The sequence below is a fragment of the Pteropus medius genome, unplaced genomic scaffold, assembly GCF_902729225.1.
Source record: "Pteropus medius unplaced genomic scaffold, Ma_sr-lr_union100, whole genome shotgun sequence".
In the NCBI taxonomy this organism is placed as follows: domain Eukaryota; kingdom Metazoa; phylum Chordata; class Mammalia; order Chiroptera; family Pteropodidae; genus Pteropus; species Pteropus medius.
Window position 1 is genome coordinate 12,092,004 of NW_024344378.1, and position 19,962 is coordinate 12,111,965.

The 19,962-nt window shown below is 44.3% G+C and overlaps 1 protein-coding gene and 2 pseudogenes across 1 annotated transcript in view; 1 reads left to right on the plus strand and 2 right to left on the minus strand.

Moving 5' to 3' along the window:
* The window catches only part of LOC120608930 (guanylate cyclase 2G-like), a 29,682-nt gene extending 14,492 nt beyond the window's left edge, over positions 1-15,190 (plus strand). Inside the window, 10 exon segments of the mRNA XM_039870898.1 lie at positions 3,752-3,920; positions 5,388-5,734; positions 6,229-6,313; positions 7,842-8,019; positions 9,311-9,451; positions 10,359-10,489; positions 10,492-10,547; positions 12,309-12,480; positions 13,886-13,987; positions 15,078-15,190. Coding sequence (XP_039726832.1) covers positions 3,752-3,920; positions 5,388-5,734; positions 6,229-6,313; positions 7,842-8,019; positions 9,311-9,451; positions 10,359-10,489; positions 10,492-10,547; positions 12,309-12,480; positions 13,886-13,987; positions 15,078-15,190 — 1,494 coding nt within the window.
* Positions 4,961-5,079, minus strand: LOC120609935 (uncharacterized; annotated as a pseudogene).
* Positions 12,720-12,835, minus strand: LOC120610159 (uncharacterized; annotated as a pseudogene).
* Positions 15,191-19,962: the final 4,772 nt, after the last annotated feature.

The window sequence follows — 19,962 nt, forward strand, 5'->3', positions numbered from 1 at the left end:
TACTGTTATCAAAGATAACTCCATTACTAATACTAATAAACATATACTTTCTTATTTCATCCCCTGACAGTCCTACGGGATAAGTCTGCACTATCCAAATAGAATAGCTAGGTCAAGGCACATTTAGGCCCTGCCAGCCACCTGTGACTATTGTACAGTGACAATGTGACTAGTCCACATTGAAATGTGCTGTGTCAAAAACAAAAAAAAAATTTCTAATATTTTTATGTTGATCACATGTTAAAATGATAAGATTTTTAAAATACATTGGGTTAAATAAAAGATATTATTAAAATTAATTGTACCTGTTTAATGAAAAAATTAAAAATTATCCATGTGGCTTGTATTATGTTTCGCTTGAACCGTGCTCTAAGTAATTAGCAATTAACTTCGTTATTAATTCATCAACTCCAATATTAACATTAATATTTGCTTCATTCCAAGGAAAAAAAAAAATGAGGTTTAGCAAGGTAAAATAACCTGCCCAACTGATAAGAGGCAGAATGAATCTTGCAGCCAGTCTGTCTCCATAGGCTGAGTCTTTCTTCCATGCTATGCTTCTTCCTTGCCAAGTATGAGAGAGCACAGATGTGGGATATAGAGACAGGAGCTCTGTGGACCACCTCCGACTTTCTAGTAGGGAAATAAGTGCAACCCGCAGAAGAGCAGGTGATAGAATTACCAAAAGGCAGGACATCTGGCACGCAAATGGCGCATCTCTCATGGTTCTGTTTGTTCTCTGATAATATATATGCAGTTACACATGTCCATAGATAGAAAAGCAATAACGAAGAGATAAGTCCTATGTCCTAAAGAGGACTACGTATATAGAATTTTCCGAGTGTCCCCAAACAGGTCACTTATGCCCTAATAGAATGAACTCTGCTAATGTCCCTGGGTGTCAGGGGCAGGGGGCGCGGTTCGGCGGCATCCAGAATGTAAAATGTCTCAGGCTTGGGGTGGGCTGGCACTAGCAAGGAAAGGGACGGCCACGTGTGTCAGGGGCAGGCCAGCAGCATGGAGAGGTCCTCGTGAGGTCAGGGAGAACTCTGGATTTGACACAGTTCTCCCGAGATTTCAAGATCAGACCTGGCCAGTTGGATCCTCCCTGGAGAAATTCTAGAGACAGCCCCGGCCAGGCTCGTCCACGTCCAGTTGAGTGGGTTGCATTTCCAAAATGAGATTCATCTCAGGAAACAAACAAGCCACATTGATAAAGAAACATGACTTCCTGATTTTTTGAGGGGTGTGGGGTGGGTGCAAGCACGGTGTATCCACTGGCCTGTGTTAGCCTATATTTCTAATGCAGTATTGGCTCAGGGCTGTGGCTCACACAGGGCAGTGACTCAGCCTGTCATCACTACTGGAGGAAAAGGTGAGTCCCTGCACTAGTGTTCTTTTATAAAAGTATTGGGAGAATAGGTGGACTTTGACACACCTTCTTCCTCCTCCTCTGCAATTACCTAGGACACCGGAAGCAGTAAAATCTAGTGGTTTAGAAGTGGCCGTGCTTCCAAGGCAAGCCAGCCTGGGCTTATGTCCCGGCTCTGCCCCCGCTCCTTGGGAGCAGTTTAAAATCCCGAGTGTCCTGGTTATGAAACAGAGAATGAGAATATTAACCTACGTCCGGAAAAGCTAAATGTGGTAACATGTTTAAGGTACCCTGTTCCCAGCACTTCAGTGTGCAGAGCAAAGTAAGTCTCAAAAAAGTTTTCTTGTTATTGATTTGTTATCACGGATCCATGTTACAGTATGGATGTCCACGGAACCTTGTGGCTAAAGTGAGATTCTTAATCACTTCTCACTCTCTGCCCTTCATAGATTTCTTTTATCAGCAAAGGGGAAGTTGAGTCATCGGTCAAGGGGGTGGACTTGGAAATCTAACCGCAGAATTCCCAGCCCAGCTCCACCGCTGGCCAGCTGTGTGACCTGGCCCACGTTTATGTCTCTGTTTTTTTTTTTCTTTTCTCATCCATAAAATGTGGTTGACAATAATACCATCCACCGCCACTGGGTCATTAGGGTTATATGAGCCAGTTTAAGTAAGGAACTTAGGTCGGAACCTGGCATAAGGCTAGCACTCTAAACTTAGAAAAGAAAAAGTCCTCGAGAGAATCGACCTTGCGAGAGAGGCTTTGTCATTTTTGCTTTGGCCTAGAAACCTCTTTGTTGAGGCAAGTGTGAGGAGGCCCAGGCTGCCCAGATGGGGCAGGTAAAATGGCTCCGTGACAACCCTAAACCTGGTACATACCAAGGCTGTCAGTTTCCTACCAGCTTCCAAACAAAGTATTCTGAAAAGGAATGATTCAGGAATTCAGATTAAAGACAGAGAGAGACTTTGTGTCAGTATTTTAATTCCAAGAAACTGGAAATATCCAGTAACTATTACTTAAATGCTTTCTCCTGAAGCCATCGAGGAAGGTAGGCAAATAAAAAAACAAAGCAACAGAGAATGCCACCCCCCGGACCGTTATGCTCGGCTTCTGAAATGCAGTCTGCCTTTCCCTCTTAACCTTCATTTCCCCACTTCTAGGTCTGTCCTTGGAAAGAGTAAGAAATACAAACATCTGTCTCTCAAATCACGTTTCAGATACGACAGTTCTCTTTTTCCCAATGGATCTCTTCTACTACCTGTTCTCCTCAAATAATTTCTTCTCTCCTCAACTCTAGGTCTTCCTTCAAGCCCCTCTGTGCCCGAAGAAAGTCCCGCCCCCTAAGCCCTCATCTCCTTGTTGAATGAAAATTATTACTACCTTTCTTTCTTAAAAAAAACAAAAAATTATTAACATTGGTTAATAACATTATGTAAGTTTCAGGTGCACAGTTTTATAAGACATCATCTGTATATTGCTTTGTGTGCTCACTGCCCAAAGTCTCCTCTCCTTGACCGTCAGGTGTTTGGCCCCCCTATATCCTCTTTGTCATCCCCCTGCCCCTTCCCCTCTGATAACCACCATACTGTTGCCTGTGTCTACGTGTTTATTCATTGGTTGCTCTGTTTTGTACCCCACATAGGAGTGAAATCATATGGTTCTTGTCCTTTTCTGGCTGAGTTATTTCACTTAGCATGATACTCTCAAGATCCATCCATGTCATCGCAAATGGCAATATTTCATCATTTTTTATGGCTGGGTAGTGTTCTGCTGTATATATGTACCACATCTTTATCCAGTCATCCACCCAGGGACACTGAGGTTGTTTCCGTGTCTTGGCTATTGTGTCACTGTCTTTCTGACTCACTTCCCTTAGCAAGCTTTGCTGATTAAGCATATATTCCTTATCATATTTATAAAACTTTTTTCCTTATAATTTCGAGTGGGTATTTACTTTATGTCATGCGCCATGTCTGATGTCTCACATGCATTATCACATTTAATTTCCACAGCCACCCTGTGAGGTAGGAATCATTGTTATCTGCACTTTGATGACAAGAGCGAGGCTTATAGGTGTAGGGTCACCCGCCCTCAAGTGGTAGAGCTGAGATTTGAATTCGGGAGTCTGACCACTAGGCTGTATTTATTTTAAGCTGGCCTTGCCTTCATAGCTCCACACTGAGAAGCTAGAAATTTGTTTTCTCCTTTTTACGTGTCATGCCCAGGTTGACCCCTTGGGTGAGGGGCTGTGTCAGATGGGCACGTCCCGTACCCTGGGTCAGTGCGCCTGTGCTTCAGTCCATCTGCCTCTCTGTCTCTCCTTCCGGTGGTGTCCACTGGCACCTGCTCTAATTCATTTGCTCATTTCACTCTCCCAGGGCATGCTGTTCCTCCACAGGAGCCTGCTGGGGTCCCATGGCAACCTGAACCCTTCCACCTGCCTGGCGGATGGCCGGATGCAGGTGAAGCTGTCGGGGTTCGCGCTGTGGGAACTCGAGTATGGCCAGACATACAGAATATATAATGAGAAAACGGTGGACTGCTCAGGTAAACACGAGCAGGTCTCACACCTGCTCACTTTTGGTAGAGCAGTGAAGGGCTTCCTCTCCCCATCCCTGCTTCCTCATACCTGTGTGCACAGGTACCTGCAGATGGGCCTTCCTCTGGGGCTGGCGGCATGTAGCTCCTCTGTCCACCCAAGGAGACAAGAAAAATAGCCCCCACAGGTGGTGTGAGTCCCTAGTGTGATGTCTGAGTTAGGAGACTAGTTCCCACTTTGGCTCAGCTGGGCGACCTGAAGCCAGTCGCTGTCCTTCTCTGTAGTCTCCTGTGCCCCACAGCATCTCCCTACCTTCTCAGTGTAGAACGATGATCTGCCAGGCCCTTTAAAGGTGACGAGTTCAGTAGTTGTCTGTCATCTCTGGTTCCAGTATCACTTGAGAAGCTTTTAAAAATGTGTAGGCAGCTGGGTCCCACCCCATATAACTGAATCAGAATATCTGAAGGTGTGCTCTGGGCATTGTGTTGTTTTTAAAAGCTCCCAAGTGATTCTGGTGTGCATTTCAAGACAGGACCCACCAGCTGGAGTCCAACCCTCCTTTTTATATGGGCCTTGCTACATGTCCAAAGCTAATTGAGCCTCACCTAGCACACACCCGGGCCCTGTCGAGCCCAGTGCCTTCATCCCAGACCACCTCACTGCACATGGCTGGCAGTTTTGCTGAGTGTGTGGGGAGGTTTCCGTAACATGAGATAGGGTGGCGTCTCATAGAAAAGCACAAAGGGGGCGATTTTGAAAACGTGCTAATAGCCACTCCTGCTTCATCCCCCAGTACATTTTCTTTTAATGATTATATACTATAATAACATAAACTATACACCGTACTGCAAAAAAAAAAAAAAAAGAAAGAAAGAAAGAAAAAAGTAGGTACATGAAATATTCAATAATCCAAAATAGACAAATCTGTAGAGACAGGATGTGGACTGATGGTTTTGTTTGTTTCTTTGTTTAGGCGAGGCAACCCTTGGTCGACCTCACAGATTGCAAGGACCTTGTCAGTTTACAATCCCTTATTTTTTATTTTTTATGCCTACAGCACCTGGTCTTCCTAGGTAGTCTCCCATCTAAGTACTAACCAGGCCTGACCCTGCTTAGCTTTTGAGATCAGATGGGATCGGGCTTCTTCAAGGTGGCATGGCCGTAGGGACTGATGGTTTTCAGGGGCTGGGGGTAGAGGAAGACAGAGATAAACTGCTGGATGGATATGGGATTTTACTTTGGGGTGAAGGAAATGTTTTGGAACTAGATAGAGGTGGGGGTTGCACGACATTGCACATGTACTAACTGCCACTGCATCGCTCACATTAGAAATGGTTCGTTTTCTGTTATGGAGGCAGAAGAGAACGGGGAAAGGAAAATGAAAACCACCTGTGATTGCACAGCCATGAGTTAACCGCTGTTTACACGTCAGTGCTCGTCCGTCCTGATTGTTTTCTCCATGTTCGCACACGCAGACCCCTGTGCGCCCTTTAAGTCAGACCCCGTCAGGGCTGACGTCGCAGGGGCCGGATGCTTCCATCGCTCCCCAGCTCCCCTGGGATGGAAGACATGGCTTTCCAGTTCCGCCCAGCAGCTCTCTCCCTCCATGCCGATGACGTTTTGCTTTGTGGAGCTCTACTGCACGGCCCTCCGAGCTGCTGCGGCTCCCAGAGTCACCCTGGTCAGCTGCCCCAAAGGGAAACGTTTACAGCTTGGCCATTCTGATGAGGGAGCTGCTCCACCCTCAGGACCGCGGGCCTTTGACGGCCGTGATGAGACAATAAGGCTGGGAGCATCTCCTCCGCCGGCTTGGGTCAGCAGGGTGAGCTTGTGCTTGTCCTATTGATTGTTTTATTAAATGTTTATTTGTTTGCAATTTATGTCATTCTTATTTTTTCTTTTTGAAATTCATGTTAAAAAAAAGACAGGTGCAGTTTGGTAAAAAAAAAAAAAAATCAAGAAACTCAGAATTACATCATTTAGTCTATAACAGCAGCCAGATCCTGTTAGAAAATGAGTCAGGACATGTTGCTTGTCTACATCACATCCTCCCTTGGCCTGCCGTTTGGGGAGTGATGAAAACTAAGTCCTCACAACGGCCCTCAAGACCACCGAAGGCCTCTAAACTAGCCTCAGCGACCTTCTATATTTGTATCCGGGCACCGCCATATTAAATTGCCAGAAACCTGCTGGCTCAAAACAACAGAAATTTATTCTCTCCCAGTTCCAGAGGCTAGAAGTCAAAATCAAGGTCCAGCAGGGCCGTGCTCCCTCCAGAAGCTCAAAGATAGATCGTCGGTTCTTTGCCCCTTCCAGCTTTTGGCGGCTGCCCCGGCCTTCGCGGGCTGTGGCCACATCGCTCCAGCCTCGGCCTCCATCTTCACATTGCCACCTCCTCTGAGTACCTCTCTTCTGTCCGTCTCACATGAGGACATTTGTCATTGGATTAGGGCTCACCTGGATAATCCAAGGCGATCTCCGGGACCCAACTTACTTAATTCTATCTGCGAAGACCTTATTATTATTATTTTTATTCCTTCTCCCCACCCCCCAAATAAGTCAGATTCTGGAAATTAGGACATGGACGTATCTCATTGGGGATCATCATTCCTACTTTAGCTACAGCCACCACACCTTCCTAATTGCATCTCCCGTGGCTCGCTCCATTCAATCCCGCTGGACACCTGGATGCGCCAGACATGTCCCCACCCCAGAGCCTTTGCACATGTATTTTCCTTCACCTCATATTTGCACATACGAATTTGTCTTCTTTTGTCTCAGGGCTGTACGATATATGTGTATAGTCCTTTCCGGGTTTGCTGATCTGTACCTCTGGGAGAAGCCGTCTTAACGACGGGAATAGAGTCATTATGGATAGTTCTTTTTGTATTTAGTCTTATCATCTTAGTCATTTCAGAAGTTACTTAACTCAGCACTCTCCCTGCACCCTTTCGGTGAGGGTACGTCATGCGTTTGTAATGCAGTTAGATTCTGTTGTCACAAGTCTGCATTCTATCCTGGGGTCGTCCACTCTCCCAACTGATCTTTTTAAACATTAGCGTTCTTTCAAGTTTACTCTTTCTGCTGTAAAGCTCTATGGGTTTTGGCCAATAGGCAGTATCATGTATCCACCATTACAGTATCATACAGAATAGTTTTGTCTCCCTAAAAAAATCTCCGTCCTTCACCTATTCAATCCTCTCTCCTCCCCAAACTCCTGGCAGCCTTTGGTCTGTGTTCTGTTTCTATAATTTTGTCTTTTCTGGAATGTCATATTAACAGAATCAAACAGTACATAGCCTTTTCAGACTGGCTTCTTATACTTAGTAATATACTTTTAAGATTTATCGTTGCACCTACAGTATTTTATACCAAAACACGTCATACATTGTTCTCAAAATATTATTTCTTTTCCAAAGCCTAGTTAGACTGTTTTACACACTTTGGTAGGGGCCAATGTGGAAATGAAAGAAAGTAGGTTTACCGAGGTGGACACAGAGGCAGAACATGATGGTTAGTTACATTTATTATTTGTTAAAATATCTCTTACATAGCATATTATATGAAACACAAAACTGGATAAAGCACACTTTGGGGATTTCTAATAACAAATGCTTATACACTACTGAAATCATATGGAGACACGCTTCACGTTAAGAAAAGTTCTATTAGAAAAAAACTTAATCTAAAAACAGATTAATCAGGGAGTACTTATATGATTTACATGAAAATTCTTCATTTTTCCAGGATGGTTCAGAATATTTCTTATAAAATATTCAGATTTCTCTTGTAAAATATTCAAATCCTAATCCGTTCAATTTACTGGGAAATTCAGTTTACAAATTTAAGGGCACATGTGTTCAAAGTGAAGAGTACCAAACAGCACGGAGTCCAGACATTTGGCTCTCTGAACCCGAAATGAATTTCAGGAATCGTCAGCTGAATCAGAGACTCCTTGGCCTCTGTTCCACTTGGACCTTCCCTGTCAGAGGAGAAGGGCAATGAAAAGATCGCGGTTCTGGTGAGGGCATGTCGGGATGAACCTCCAGGGCAAAGGCCCACGTTCCCTTCCATCAAGAAGATTTTACGAAAAGCCAGTCCCAAAGGGTGAGTTAGGTGTGGAACAGGTATTTTCTTCTGACCATTTAACTCTTAGAATTTTGCCGCTGCCTGACTGGGGTTGGCTCTGTGTGGCTTATTTGCTTTATTCACTCATTCTCCCGTCCATTCTCTCCTCTATACGTGCATTCCTCCATTCCTTCCTTCATTCATTCATCGCATATGCACTCAGTGCTTACCACATGCAAAGCACCGTGCTACGTGCTGGTGGAAATGGAGTGATACATTCTCCCTTTATCTCATCAATGTTACAGAAATAGATCCGAGACATTTGTATGCCCTTTACCCCTCTTTTTCCAGTCCAGACATCACTAATCAATCAAGATCCTCTTTCCCAGGGAGATGTGACATGGCCTCAGAATCAACTGGGGTTGAACTATGCCATAAAAAATGATTCACCGACTTTAAAGTAGGTTATTCACTTAAATTATTCATGCCTCTCAAATAATTTTTCCAGTAGTAACTTGCTCCAAATCGGGGTAATTGTATCATCTCTTGTCACATTGAACATAGGAAGGCACAGCCACATTAGAAGTAGCTTGAGCTGGTGGAAGGGGCCCTGTGCTGGGAGTCAGGTGTCTACTCCTAATCTGGCCATTTTGCTAGGCATTCTCAACACGACGGTCCTGTATTCTGCATTTTCCATATCAAAACAGTTTTAAATGGTATGTCTCAGGTCAGTTACTATGTCATGACTTTTACTCAGATAATATGGTCCCCAGTTTTAAGGCAAGTTTACTTCCCATCCGAGCCTCAGTCTCCTCATTTGGAAGATGGGGAATTTAAATGATTTCTCTGAAGATTTAGAAGGGCCTCTTATAGCTTTTTTTCTGAAAAGAAATGATGTTGTCACCTGAAAAGAAAAGGATGACCTGTCCTGAAACCTACGGTTCTGATTGGCCGGGACGATGGTATGAAGCATGTTGGGAAGTGGGGAGGGCCAGCGAAGGCCACCATTTGTTGAGTGCCTGCTGGGTTCCTTTGTACCCATTATCTCCCTGAATCCTTAGAACAACCCTGCAAAGTATGTCTTAGCATCCTCCTTTTCCAAATGAAGAAACTGAGGTTCAAAGGAGTAAAGGGGGTAGCTCAGGATCAGAGCTGGTGAAGGGCGGGCTCTGTCCCGCCACATGGCGTCATCGCCATTGTCATTTCACTGCTGTCCTTTGGAAACCTTGAGAGTGACACATGTTTTCTTGGAATGTATAGTTGGAAGTTGTACTCTACTGTGGCCTTAAAGTTCTTGGAAAAAGACGTTAATATCTGTGTTCTTTTAAAACCACGTGAACATACTAGACAGTATGGTGAGCGAGCTGGAGGTGTACACCAATCGTCTGGAGGAGGTGGTGGAAGAGAGGACCAACCAGCTGATGGCAGAGAAGAGGAAAGTCGATAAGCTTCTCTCCACAATACTTCTCAGGTATTGCGGAGCAGTGGGGGCGTTGACAAAGGAACCCACGAAGCTACAGCATTGCCTTCTAAGAATCCCCAAAAGGGAAGAATATTTTCTTTGTTCTTTTCTTAAGAGGACATCAAGTTCTTCTAAAGTGGATCAAGCAATTTGCATGCAATTTAGTACACCCCGTTACGGGAGATAGAGGCAAAGCTCTCCAAGTCCTCAGGAAACGAGGGGGTACTGTCTTTTACAATAAAGATGGTGGCTGCAGCAAAGGAGACCGAACACCAGATGGCGCTCTAGTCCCATGAGTCTGGTTAATTGCTAACTTCCCAGGATTTTCAGATTGTACTCCAAAACCTTTGCACTATAAAATATGTACCCATGACTTTAGATTCAAGACTTCTTTCTTTTTTGGTTCTATTTTCACCTGTTCACTCTGTAAATACTTGGCAGAAGCATCTGCTGTTGAAATTTCTTCACCCTTCCTATTTGTCTTGATAAAAGAAATGGTTTGGGGATTTGGATGTATTGCTGCGAGATTGATTGATTAAAGCAAATGTATTGATTTAGGGAATCAGTGAACGCTTACATTTGCTTCTACATCTGCAGGCCGAGTCTTTATAATCAAACTCTATAACCAATAGAGGAAAATGAAATAGTCTCAGGAAAAAAAAATATTTTCGTAAAGGCATTTATGTGACCTGGTGGTTTCCCCACCCCCAGTTTATATCCACCAATTAAAATCTCTCTTTAGAGAAAATGCAGGTGGAAGAATGAATGTCAAACAAATCTCTCCAGATGATGGATTTTGTTTACCAATAACCTAACCCAGTAAAGCAAAAGGATCTACCAGGTGACTTTGTAGGAGTCTGTAGGAGAAAAGATGAATATGATACTTTTCAAAAACAACCCTTTTTTCTGGTTTCAGCTTCATTGGAGAACAGCTCATAGCTGGAAGGTCTGTGGAACCAGAATATTTTGAGTCCGTGACCATCTCTTTCTCTGACATTGTTGGATTCACAAAACTCTGTTCTCTCGGCTCCCCCTTGCAAGTCGTAAAATGACCTGTACAGTTAGTTTATTCGATCACATCATTAAAACATATGATGTGTAGAAGGTGAGATGCTTGGCTCCTGGGCTATAAGAGAACACGTGCTCCTTGTCGTCTGTGTCCTGGGCATGAGTAAGGATGAACTTGCTGCTAGACATCATCCAGGACGAAGGCTCTGTTTCAGGCTAGCAGTCTATCTCAATTTATGGCAGAAACTCAATATTTTATTCCTGTTTGTTTTCTTGGAAAAGGTCTCGATCAATCACAGATGTATGTACTTGTCAAGAAATATCAGTTGTTCTCTCTCTTTCCTACCTTATTTTATCTCGTAGTAAATGCATTTCTTAAAGAAGCATTGACCTTCTACTGACTAGTAATTCCCCTAGTTGCCTCCTGAATATTTCCTTCAGATTCGGAGAATCTCATATTTGCTCTTCTCTTTGGATCTTGTGTGAGTCTCACCTCTGTTACCATGATCTTTAGTGATTCAGGGGAAACTAGCCACCCAAGTTTAGACTGTTAGACCCCTGGCTAAAGGTGAAACCTCTACCTGTCCAGCATTACTCTGGGGATGTATCAACAGGGTCACCTGGAGTAAAAATGGCTGAGGTTGCAGGAGGGTGGGGGATAGCAAAAACTGATAAAATGGCTTCATTTAGGTGGTGGTGATGATGGCCACTTCACTTGATGTGTTTGCTGGCTTTTCGGATGGCGCTGGATCCTGACTTTAGGTTGTCCGTGTTTATGCATGTCTGGTATGTCTGGTGGGCAGCCACAGTGCCCTAGCTCTGCCTATGATTCCAGGGCTCAGCCTGTGGCCCTGGGGCCAGCAAGATGTGGGGGGACAGTGTGGCCATGTCCTTTAGTGACATGTCCTCAATGGTTATCCCCCAACATTCCCCAAATATGTCGCCTCTGTTCGAGGGTGAAGAAGGGATGGTGCGGATAATTTTCAAGAGCAGGTCACATGTACCCAACAAAAATGGAAGTTGCTTGGCTCAGGAGGGCCTCTTGTGGGATTTCCTCTTAGTGCTAACTTCTCAGTTATGTTTTATATGGGCTAATGCTTAAAAGAATCAGTTGGTATTTCTGAAGGATACGCTGGTAATGGGGAAAGGTGGGCTAGAGGAAGTTAGACTTGTGTACTTGTTGACGCCGTGTAATGGCAGGGTCACCAGGAGACAAAGGTATTCTTACTGCTTGGCTAAAGCAGTCATTCTGCCTTTATCACATCATCTCTGGATTCTGCTAAAACACGAATGTATCTGGAAAGGGCTGTAAGTTTAAGCTTATGTTTGTCATTTATTCTCGGTTGTGAATGAGGGATCTGAAACCTAATTTTTTTAGGAGGATCAGGAGAGAAGAGGGCAGGGCAGATAGACTGGATATGTACATTTACACGTGTGCATAATGTATATACTTTGTATAATGTATATATATAAAAGAATATAAGAGCCTTTGTGTGGAACGAAGACATTTCAGTAATGGCTCCATATGATCCTTCAGGATTTACCCCATCATTACCCTGCTGCATGTCTAACTGGTTTTGAGCTTTGGTTGTCAAAATAGGGTTACTACCACTATCAGAATCCAGAGGAGGAAGCAGTGACCGTGGAGAGGAGGGCTCAGGGAAGGAAGGCTTTGTGGAAGAACCAGGACAAGAGCCAACTTGAGGGGATGCTGGAACTTGGATGGAGTGGAGGTCAGGGTGGTGACGCTTCAGAGTATGGGGCCTCAAAGCAGGCGTCGGTGATGAGGGGCCTTGGTCTCTGACCCCACCCCCACCCTCATGGAGGACACAAGGCCACTCTGTTACTTTATTTTCAGGTTGAAACCACTGGGGATGCATACATGGTGGCCAGCGGACTTCCCATCCACAGTGGAACCAAGCATGTGGACGAGATTGCCACGATGTCCTTGCATTTCCTCAGTGCCACCGTCCGCTTCCAGACTGGGCACATGCCTGAGGAGAAGCTCAAGCTTCGGAATGGCCTCCACACAGGGAGACAACTCTGATGGCAGGTGGCCTTTTGTTCCAGGTATGGTGGCAGGTAGTTTTAAATTCAAGTCCAGGGTTCTAGGCTTTTAGGAACCCTGAACCTTAAGAAAATAAAAGGTCAAACTACCTTTGCATGCATATTTCTTTTCTTTCTTTTTTTTTTTTTTTTAGGTGAGGCAACCCTTGGTTGACCTCATAGATTGCAAGGACCTTGTCAGCTTACAATCCCTTATTTTTTAAGCCTACAGCACCTGGTCTTCCTAGTACTAACCATCCAAGTACTAACCAGGCCCGACCCTGCTTAGCTTCCAAGATCAGCCAGGATTGGGTTGTTCAGGGTGGCATGGCCGTAGACTGCCTGCATATTTCTAGTTAGCCAGCTTGCTTGGTAACAACAAGGACACACAAAGACTCTGAGGTGTTGGACCACAAATGAGGAAGAGACCCAAACCAGGACAGTTCTATTGAACTGCCTTTCTTCTACACCTCTGTGTCAGATGCCCTTTGATTTGTTCTGTGTTTTTATCAATCTCATGGGCAGGTGACTTGTGCAGAAGTCACCTGCACCTGGTTTAACGCTCTTTTGTCACTGTCTTGAAATTCTTAATAATTTTCAAATAAGGGGGTCCCTTATTATCATTTTAGACTGGGCCCTGCAAATTATGTAGCCAGACCTGCTCCTGCCTGTCTCCCACGGCTTAATTAAAATAAAATCCGACTCTAATCAGAATGAGTTACTTTCATGTTTGTGCTGCTCCTGTTTTGTTTCTGATTTTTTGTACATCTTCAGTGCATGAACAACATTGTCATTGATTTCTTTCTTAGTCAGCTCGATTGTTGTAACAAAATAAACAAAATACCGTAGACCGGATGGCTTAAACAACAGACATTTATTCTCTCACAGTTCCGGAGATGGGGAAGTCTGAGGTCGGGGTTCCGGCATGACCGTGCGCCGGTGGGGCCCGCTTCCTGGCTTACAGACCTCCACCATCTGGCTGTGTTCACATGGGAGACAAGGGGAGGGAGCTCTGGTGTCTCTTCTTCTTCTTCTTAGGACACTAACCCCAGCATAAGGGCCCCTACTCCCATGACCTCATCTAAACCTAATTATCTCCCCCAAACCCCACCTTCTGATACCAGCACAGTGAGGATTAGGGCTTCAGCATGTGAGTTTGGAAGAGACACACACATTCAGTCTATAACAATCGATGACGTCACTTTCCAACGGAAGTCTGTGGGTTCTACAGTTTGCCTCTTTGTAAACCCCAAGATCTATTGCCAAGCTTTGCCCTGAGAGGGCACTTCACACATACTTATTGAATTGCATTTGTCGACTTGAAGTGCATCGTGGAGTCCATCCCCTGGGACCTGCAGACTGGTTATTGCCCGTCCGTTCTTTCCTTTTCAGGTCCTGTGGTGGCCGGCATGGTGGGAATCACCATGCCCAGATACTGTCTGTTCAGAGACACTGTGAACATGGCATCCAGAATGGAAAGCGGCACTTTGCGTGGGTATCACTTGCGGCAGTTTACAAACACAATATCGCTGTCCCTCTAGTCCACTATCGTTAACCAGAGGGTATTTTTAGAAGACCCATTTGCATTTCGTCCACTGGTTTCCAGTTGAAGGACAAGATCATTATCCACTTTAGACAATACCGATCACAAGCTTTGTAGAGGGTGCTTGGCCCTGTCCTCTCAATGGAGCTGTGTAGACACACATGACTGCCTCCTTCCAAGACTATTCATTCCAAATAGTCTGGCACATGTATAATAAGATCAGTTAAATAAAGAGCAGGAGTTGGCAAACTTTTTCTATATAGGGCCAGACAGTAAATATTTTAGGCTTTAGGGGGTCATAATTTCTGTTGCAACCACCTAACCTCTGTTGTGTGTGAAAGTGGCCTTTTATAATATGTAAATGATGGGTGTGGCTAGGTTCCAATAAAACTTTATTTGCAAACACAGGTGGTGGGCTGGATTTGGCCTGTGGGTGGTAATTTACCCATCTCTGACATATTGTTTTGGTGCTGGAGAAGGGAATCTATGGCCAGGAACTCCAGGGGACATCGTATTTTTCGCTTTACCGTAATTTTACTGTGTTGTAAGACCTCTCTTTTTAGCTTGTAAGTAAAGATTTTAAGGATAAAGTTTGAAAGTGGAAATGCTGACGTAGGCTCCAAACCTGACTCGAGTCGCAGTTCTGGTTACGAACAACATTTTTGTATATGGCCCAGCTCTGGGGCCACCCCAGGAAGCCTGAGGAGCTCAGCTTACCTCCCTCCAGGCGAGTACCCGCTTGCACATGGAGTCAGTTTCGTTTTCTGATCCTAAACTGATCATATCAAAGCCTGAGTAGCAACCACCAAGTGTCAGCAATGCATGAATGGTTGGGGGGAGGATCCCAGCTCAAGTGTGGGTCTTAAAAGTAGGGGGCCTCAAAGCGGGGAAGTTGTCTATGATTTGCTAACGAGAAGTGCTGGCAGCCCGAGATTTTGAGCAGTGTAGCGTTCCCTCTCCACAGCAGCCCTTCCCCCGCTGACATCTGTATCAGAGTGACAACCAAGGTGATAACAAGGCCGTACGGGTTTATGGCAGCTCTCCGCATTCACATCTCTCAGAAGGGAGGCTCCATTCCAGGCAAGGTAAGACCAGGCCAGCTGTACCCACCTGCCCCATTTGGGTCTCTGATGGAGGTACGGAGGAACTGAACGAAATGATTGAATCCTCTGGCTGCAGTGCGTGGGGATCCCTAAGGTCCACGGGGAGCTGCTCATGATGCCGGGTCTTGTTCCTTCAGAGAGGACTACTGTCCCCTCAAACAGTCACATGTGGAATCTGCGATAAGAGCTTATCTCCCCCCTGGATTAACCCCCGCGGGATGCCTCTTTTCTCTTTGCCACACGGTCTCCTGGCTTCTGCTCGAACACCCCAGTCTAGTCTCCCACATGAGGCGACAGCACATACAAGCCCAGGAATCATAATGTCTGCTTTCCTCTATGCCCCTCCTCCCGAGTCTAAAATGCCCAGGTAGAGGGGACAGAAACCCATCGGTTTGGGGCTACTAGGACCTCATCTCTACACATTTAAATGTTTTCCCTTTCCCTCTGCCTTCTCCTCCATCCTGGCCTTCCGTTGGTCACTGAAACATATCATGATGACTTTTCATCTTTCTGATAAACATTGTCTTTTCTGGGAGGCAGGATTCTCCTTTTGAGACTCTCTCAAGAAAATCTTGGCGATGTCACAGTGAGGGTGGTGGGTGGTGATTGTGACACTGGGTGTTCGGTGGGTGTGGGGATCCAGGAAAAGAAGCGAGAGGGAAGAGGGTGTCATCGACTCTCCCGTTTCTGACTCTGCTCCCGGTAGCTGTATTGATCAACTGACTTCAAGTAGAGGAAGATTTTTCTAGAAGGCAGCAGTGTAGACCTAGCTTTGAATCCTGTCCCACTACTTACTAGCTGTCTGATTTGGTGGCTTGGTTTTATCATCTGTGAAATAGGAATGGTGATAATACTGCCTTCCCAGGTGCTTCATCTGGGGCCCTACTCATAGTAAGAGCTCAAAAGTATTATTATTTCTTAAGATTGCCTGGCAACCAACTTTAACCTCCATCAGCCTTCATCCTTTAGGTCATTATTTACTGTCCATCTAGGCTTATCAGCAAAGTCCAAAGAAATCATCAAGTTTTCATGTATACTAAAGCCTTTCCTCTCTGAAGCAGCTCGTGCCCAGTAGCAACAGTTCTGGCTACAAACATTTCAGTAAGCAAACGAAGGAGACCCCAGTTGCCTGCTCAGAGGCTAAATGTCACAGGCAGCCCCTCCTCTGTGATTCAAAAGCCGTCTCCTTTGCCTCCCTCAGGGCAAAGGAGAATAAGCAACTTTCTGGTTGAAAGGCAAAAAAGACTTCACTATTCTACTTCTCGAATTTGCTGAGGAGGAAGCCAAAGTCCCAGAGAGCCTCTGAGGTGAGCATTTTCTTTAAAGATGTTTGTGGGGTCCCATGAAAGTCTGTGGGGAGCATTACATATACCATTTGGCTAGGTAGTTCTAGGGTCCTGAGTCAGTGTCCCAGTAGGGGAAGCCATCTAGCTGGCCGCCTCATCCTAGTACAGAGTTCTGTGGCCTGAAGCAACTAAGGAATTGGATGAGCTGTATATAGTGAACTCGTTTTCTGGGGGACGAGGGTTGGGCTGTCGCTCCCAGGCCTGCCAGGGAGCTTGCCCGAGCTGCCAGATATTTCTGGCTCATTAGCTTGTGAGTAGGCAGTGAACCCAATTTCATTCTGGGAGAACGGAAAGCTGGAGAAGGAAGTCTGGGGCCACCCACAGGTCCACCACCTTCCTTTGCAAGGTGGCCGTTCCCTAACCTTTCGTGCTTATTTTCCTTGTCGGCCACTCAGCCTGCAAGGAGAGAGAAACCCACCTCAGAAGGCATCTCAGGGATGTTTTTAGGATTTAAAGTTTTACCTAAGGTGTGAGGGAGTGATCACTGAAATCCAGTAGGACAAGGCCACTCTGAGCAGACAGGACCCTTGCAGACAGTCGCTGGAAGGCCTGGCTCCAGAGCTTCTGTGAGCACTGCAACTTCCAAATGGATACTGTCCCATTCTCAATTTATGGTTTAATTGCTTTCCTATCATCCATGGAGCAAATGATGTAATCAGGGCTTGACTTCTAAGTAGAAATTTTTGTTCATTTATGATGTGTTTAATATTTTTTGGTAATTTCCAGCAGACAATGATGAGCCCGTCCATTCTGCCATGAGCATTTCCCCCTTTACACAAAGAATAAGATTCCATGTTGTTTTATTCAGTGGTTCTTGTAATAGATTTACTAAACCACTAATACATTTACAGCACTTTTTTTTTTATCCCTTGCAAGTCCTCACATCTAGATTCTCTTCTGTGTGGCTGCCCCTGAATATGGCAAAGTCATCTGAATGACGGATCATATTTGAGACCTTTTCCTGTTGAATGTCCCATGACTGAAGAAGGGAAACCTAGCAGGACTTGGGAGGGTTTTCTTTTTTGCTTGATCACTGAGCTGCCTTTGTAGAGATATTTTTGAGCTCTGTACAGGGAAACAAATGACCTTTAGATGGGTCGAGAGCATTGAATACCAGATTTTACAAAAGGTTTGGCGGAATTTTTGCCTCTCTTCAGGAAGAAAGACAGTAATAGGGGCCAAGGGAAGCACTTTACAAAGGGTTCCCTGTAGCCCCTAAGTGTTCCTATCGGCAGTACGTTTCATTTGCCCAGAGGTAGGCAGCTGAAATCTAAGCCCTGCACAGACTCCATTTTCTGGACTACAATTTTATTTTAATTGTGATAGTCTCTGCACCTCTCCAAAGGCCTTCAGCAGCGCGGGCTGAAAGCTTTGACTGACGCTCGGAGGAGGGAAGGTAGAATGCATTTATATGAAGATGACATATAAATGTCATCTACCCCAGCATGGAGAGAATGGGACAAAATTTATCTTCTTGTGCCTCATAACTTCTTCCTTTGTTCGGCACCAAGGCTTCTGGGTCCCACACACTTTACTTCACCATGAAAGGGAATAAGGCAGCCTCTGCTGTGAAGTCTCTTAGAGAAATGGGCCAGTACCCATCCATCCATCCATCCATCCATCCATCCATCCATCCATCCATCCACATGAACATTTCATTAATTCAGGGAATATTTATTGAGCACTTACTCTGTGCCAGTTACCACAGTGGAGGATAGAAGGGAATATGAAACTTTCTATGATCTTTAGCTCTCAGTTTAGTTGGAGAGAGGAGGCATAAATAGTAGTAATGTAATATATTCAAGACTAATAGAGATATGTTCAAAAGTGTAGAAGTAACTAAGTGATCAAATATTGTTATATTAAAAGGGCATTAGAAAATGATACACAGATGTGGGAATGGGGTAGGATATGGCAACTGTCTCTTATTATCCCATCTTTGTAACTGTATGGAGTGTGTGTGAGTGTGTGCGTGTGCGTGCGCATGTGTGTGTCCTGGCCCACGTGCTTACAGAAGTTATGTTCATATAATAAAAACTTTAATACTTCTGCCCTTTTTATTGAATATTTTAATATAAATATTTGGCATTCAACCACATACATACACATAAAACATATACATACATGTGCATACACACAGATATCACATGTGCACATATGCATGTATATATGTATTTACATGCATAGATATACATACGTATGTGCTGAATACAAACACATAAATCTATATTTATCTCTATCTCTACCTATACTTATACCTATATTTATATGTCCGTATGTCTATACGTCTATATATCTATGAATTGATCAATAGAGGTTTATGTGGTACGTGTACTTAGTACATATGTGTGTATAAATATATATTCATATCTAAAAGTATATATTTTTATAGTACTCAAGGTTTGAAAGAGTCTTTAGGGATGATAACCAAGAATTTTGCTAAGAGCAATTTCCTAAAATCTATATCCAGTATTTTTTTTCTATGCCAACCAAGGATACCTGAGGAAGAATATATTCTTTCCTCTTTCTCTAAATGTCTCTGTTATGTTTAGCACTAATGGGAATTTGCGAGAGAGAACTATTTGGAGAGTGTTTTCTCTTAACTCCTCAATAGAGAAGTCGTGAGACATGAAGATGGACCGAACGTCTTGGGACTGTTAGTTAATTTTAAGTCAAAACACATCTGGTTGCTGGTGAGAGACATTAGGGCTTTAGAGACAGAGGTGACCAAAAAGAACGCACCCCACCCCATGTTAATCATATGAAATGGCTTTATCTCTTTGCATCAGAAACCCAATACCGGAATTTTCGAAATGTAAATGCAGGGTAGAATGGTGGAAAGTCTGTGTAGTATACACATGAGTCTAAGAAGCTCTAGCTGTTGAAAGCATTGAGAGGGTTGAGGAATCAACATGAGATATTACCACTGTAAGCGATAGTCATGTTTAATCATTTTAAGGCATTTTATTTATTCCATAGCACCAGGGAGAGATACAAGATCATTAAACATTGCGATAAAATAGAGCAGACCTAATACAACACTGTTTTATTCTGACAGCCAAGGATTTCGATTATGGCTATGAGTATGCTATTTAAGAGTTTTTCAGTAGAACCAATAAAACGTCTTCTGTCCTTCCTGACTACACAAATTTTAAATTTAGAGGAAGAAGAGATGTCAAACTGGTTTGAGGCCAGCTTTGAGACCAGTGTACAGCACATGGGGTCATTTTAATCTAGCCTATTGTTAAACAAACATGCACTTCATGTCTCCAGAGATTCGAGAACGTTTCTGGTGTAAAAGAGCCATCAAAGTACAAATCTCAAGACTTCTCAAATACATAAAATGCAGAGATACAAACTGAGGTGTATCTAATCATAAGCCGACTCAGTAAGCCTGTACAGGACTAAGAAAAGACCTTAGAGCTCTGGTTTTTCCTGTCTCATTCCAGCTTCAAGCCTCAAACTGGGGTCCAT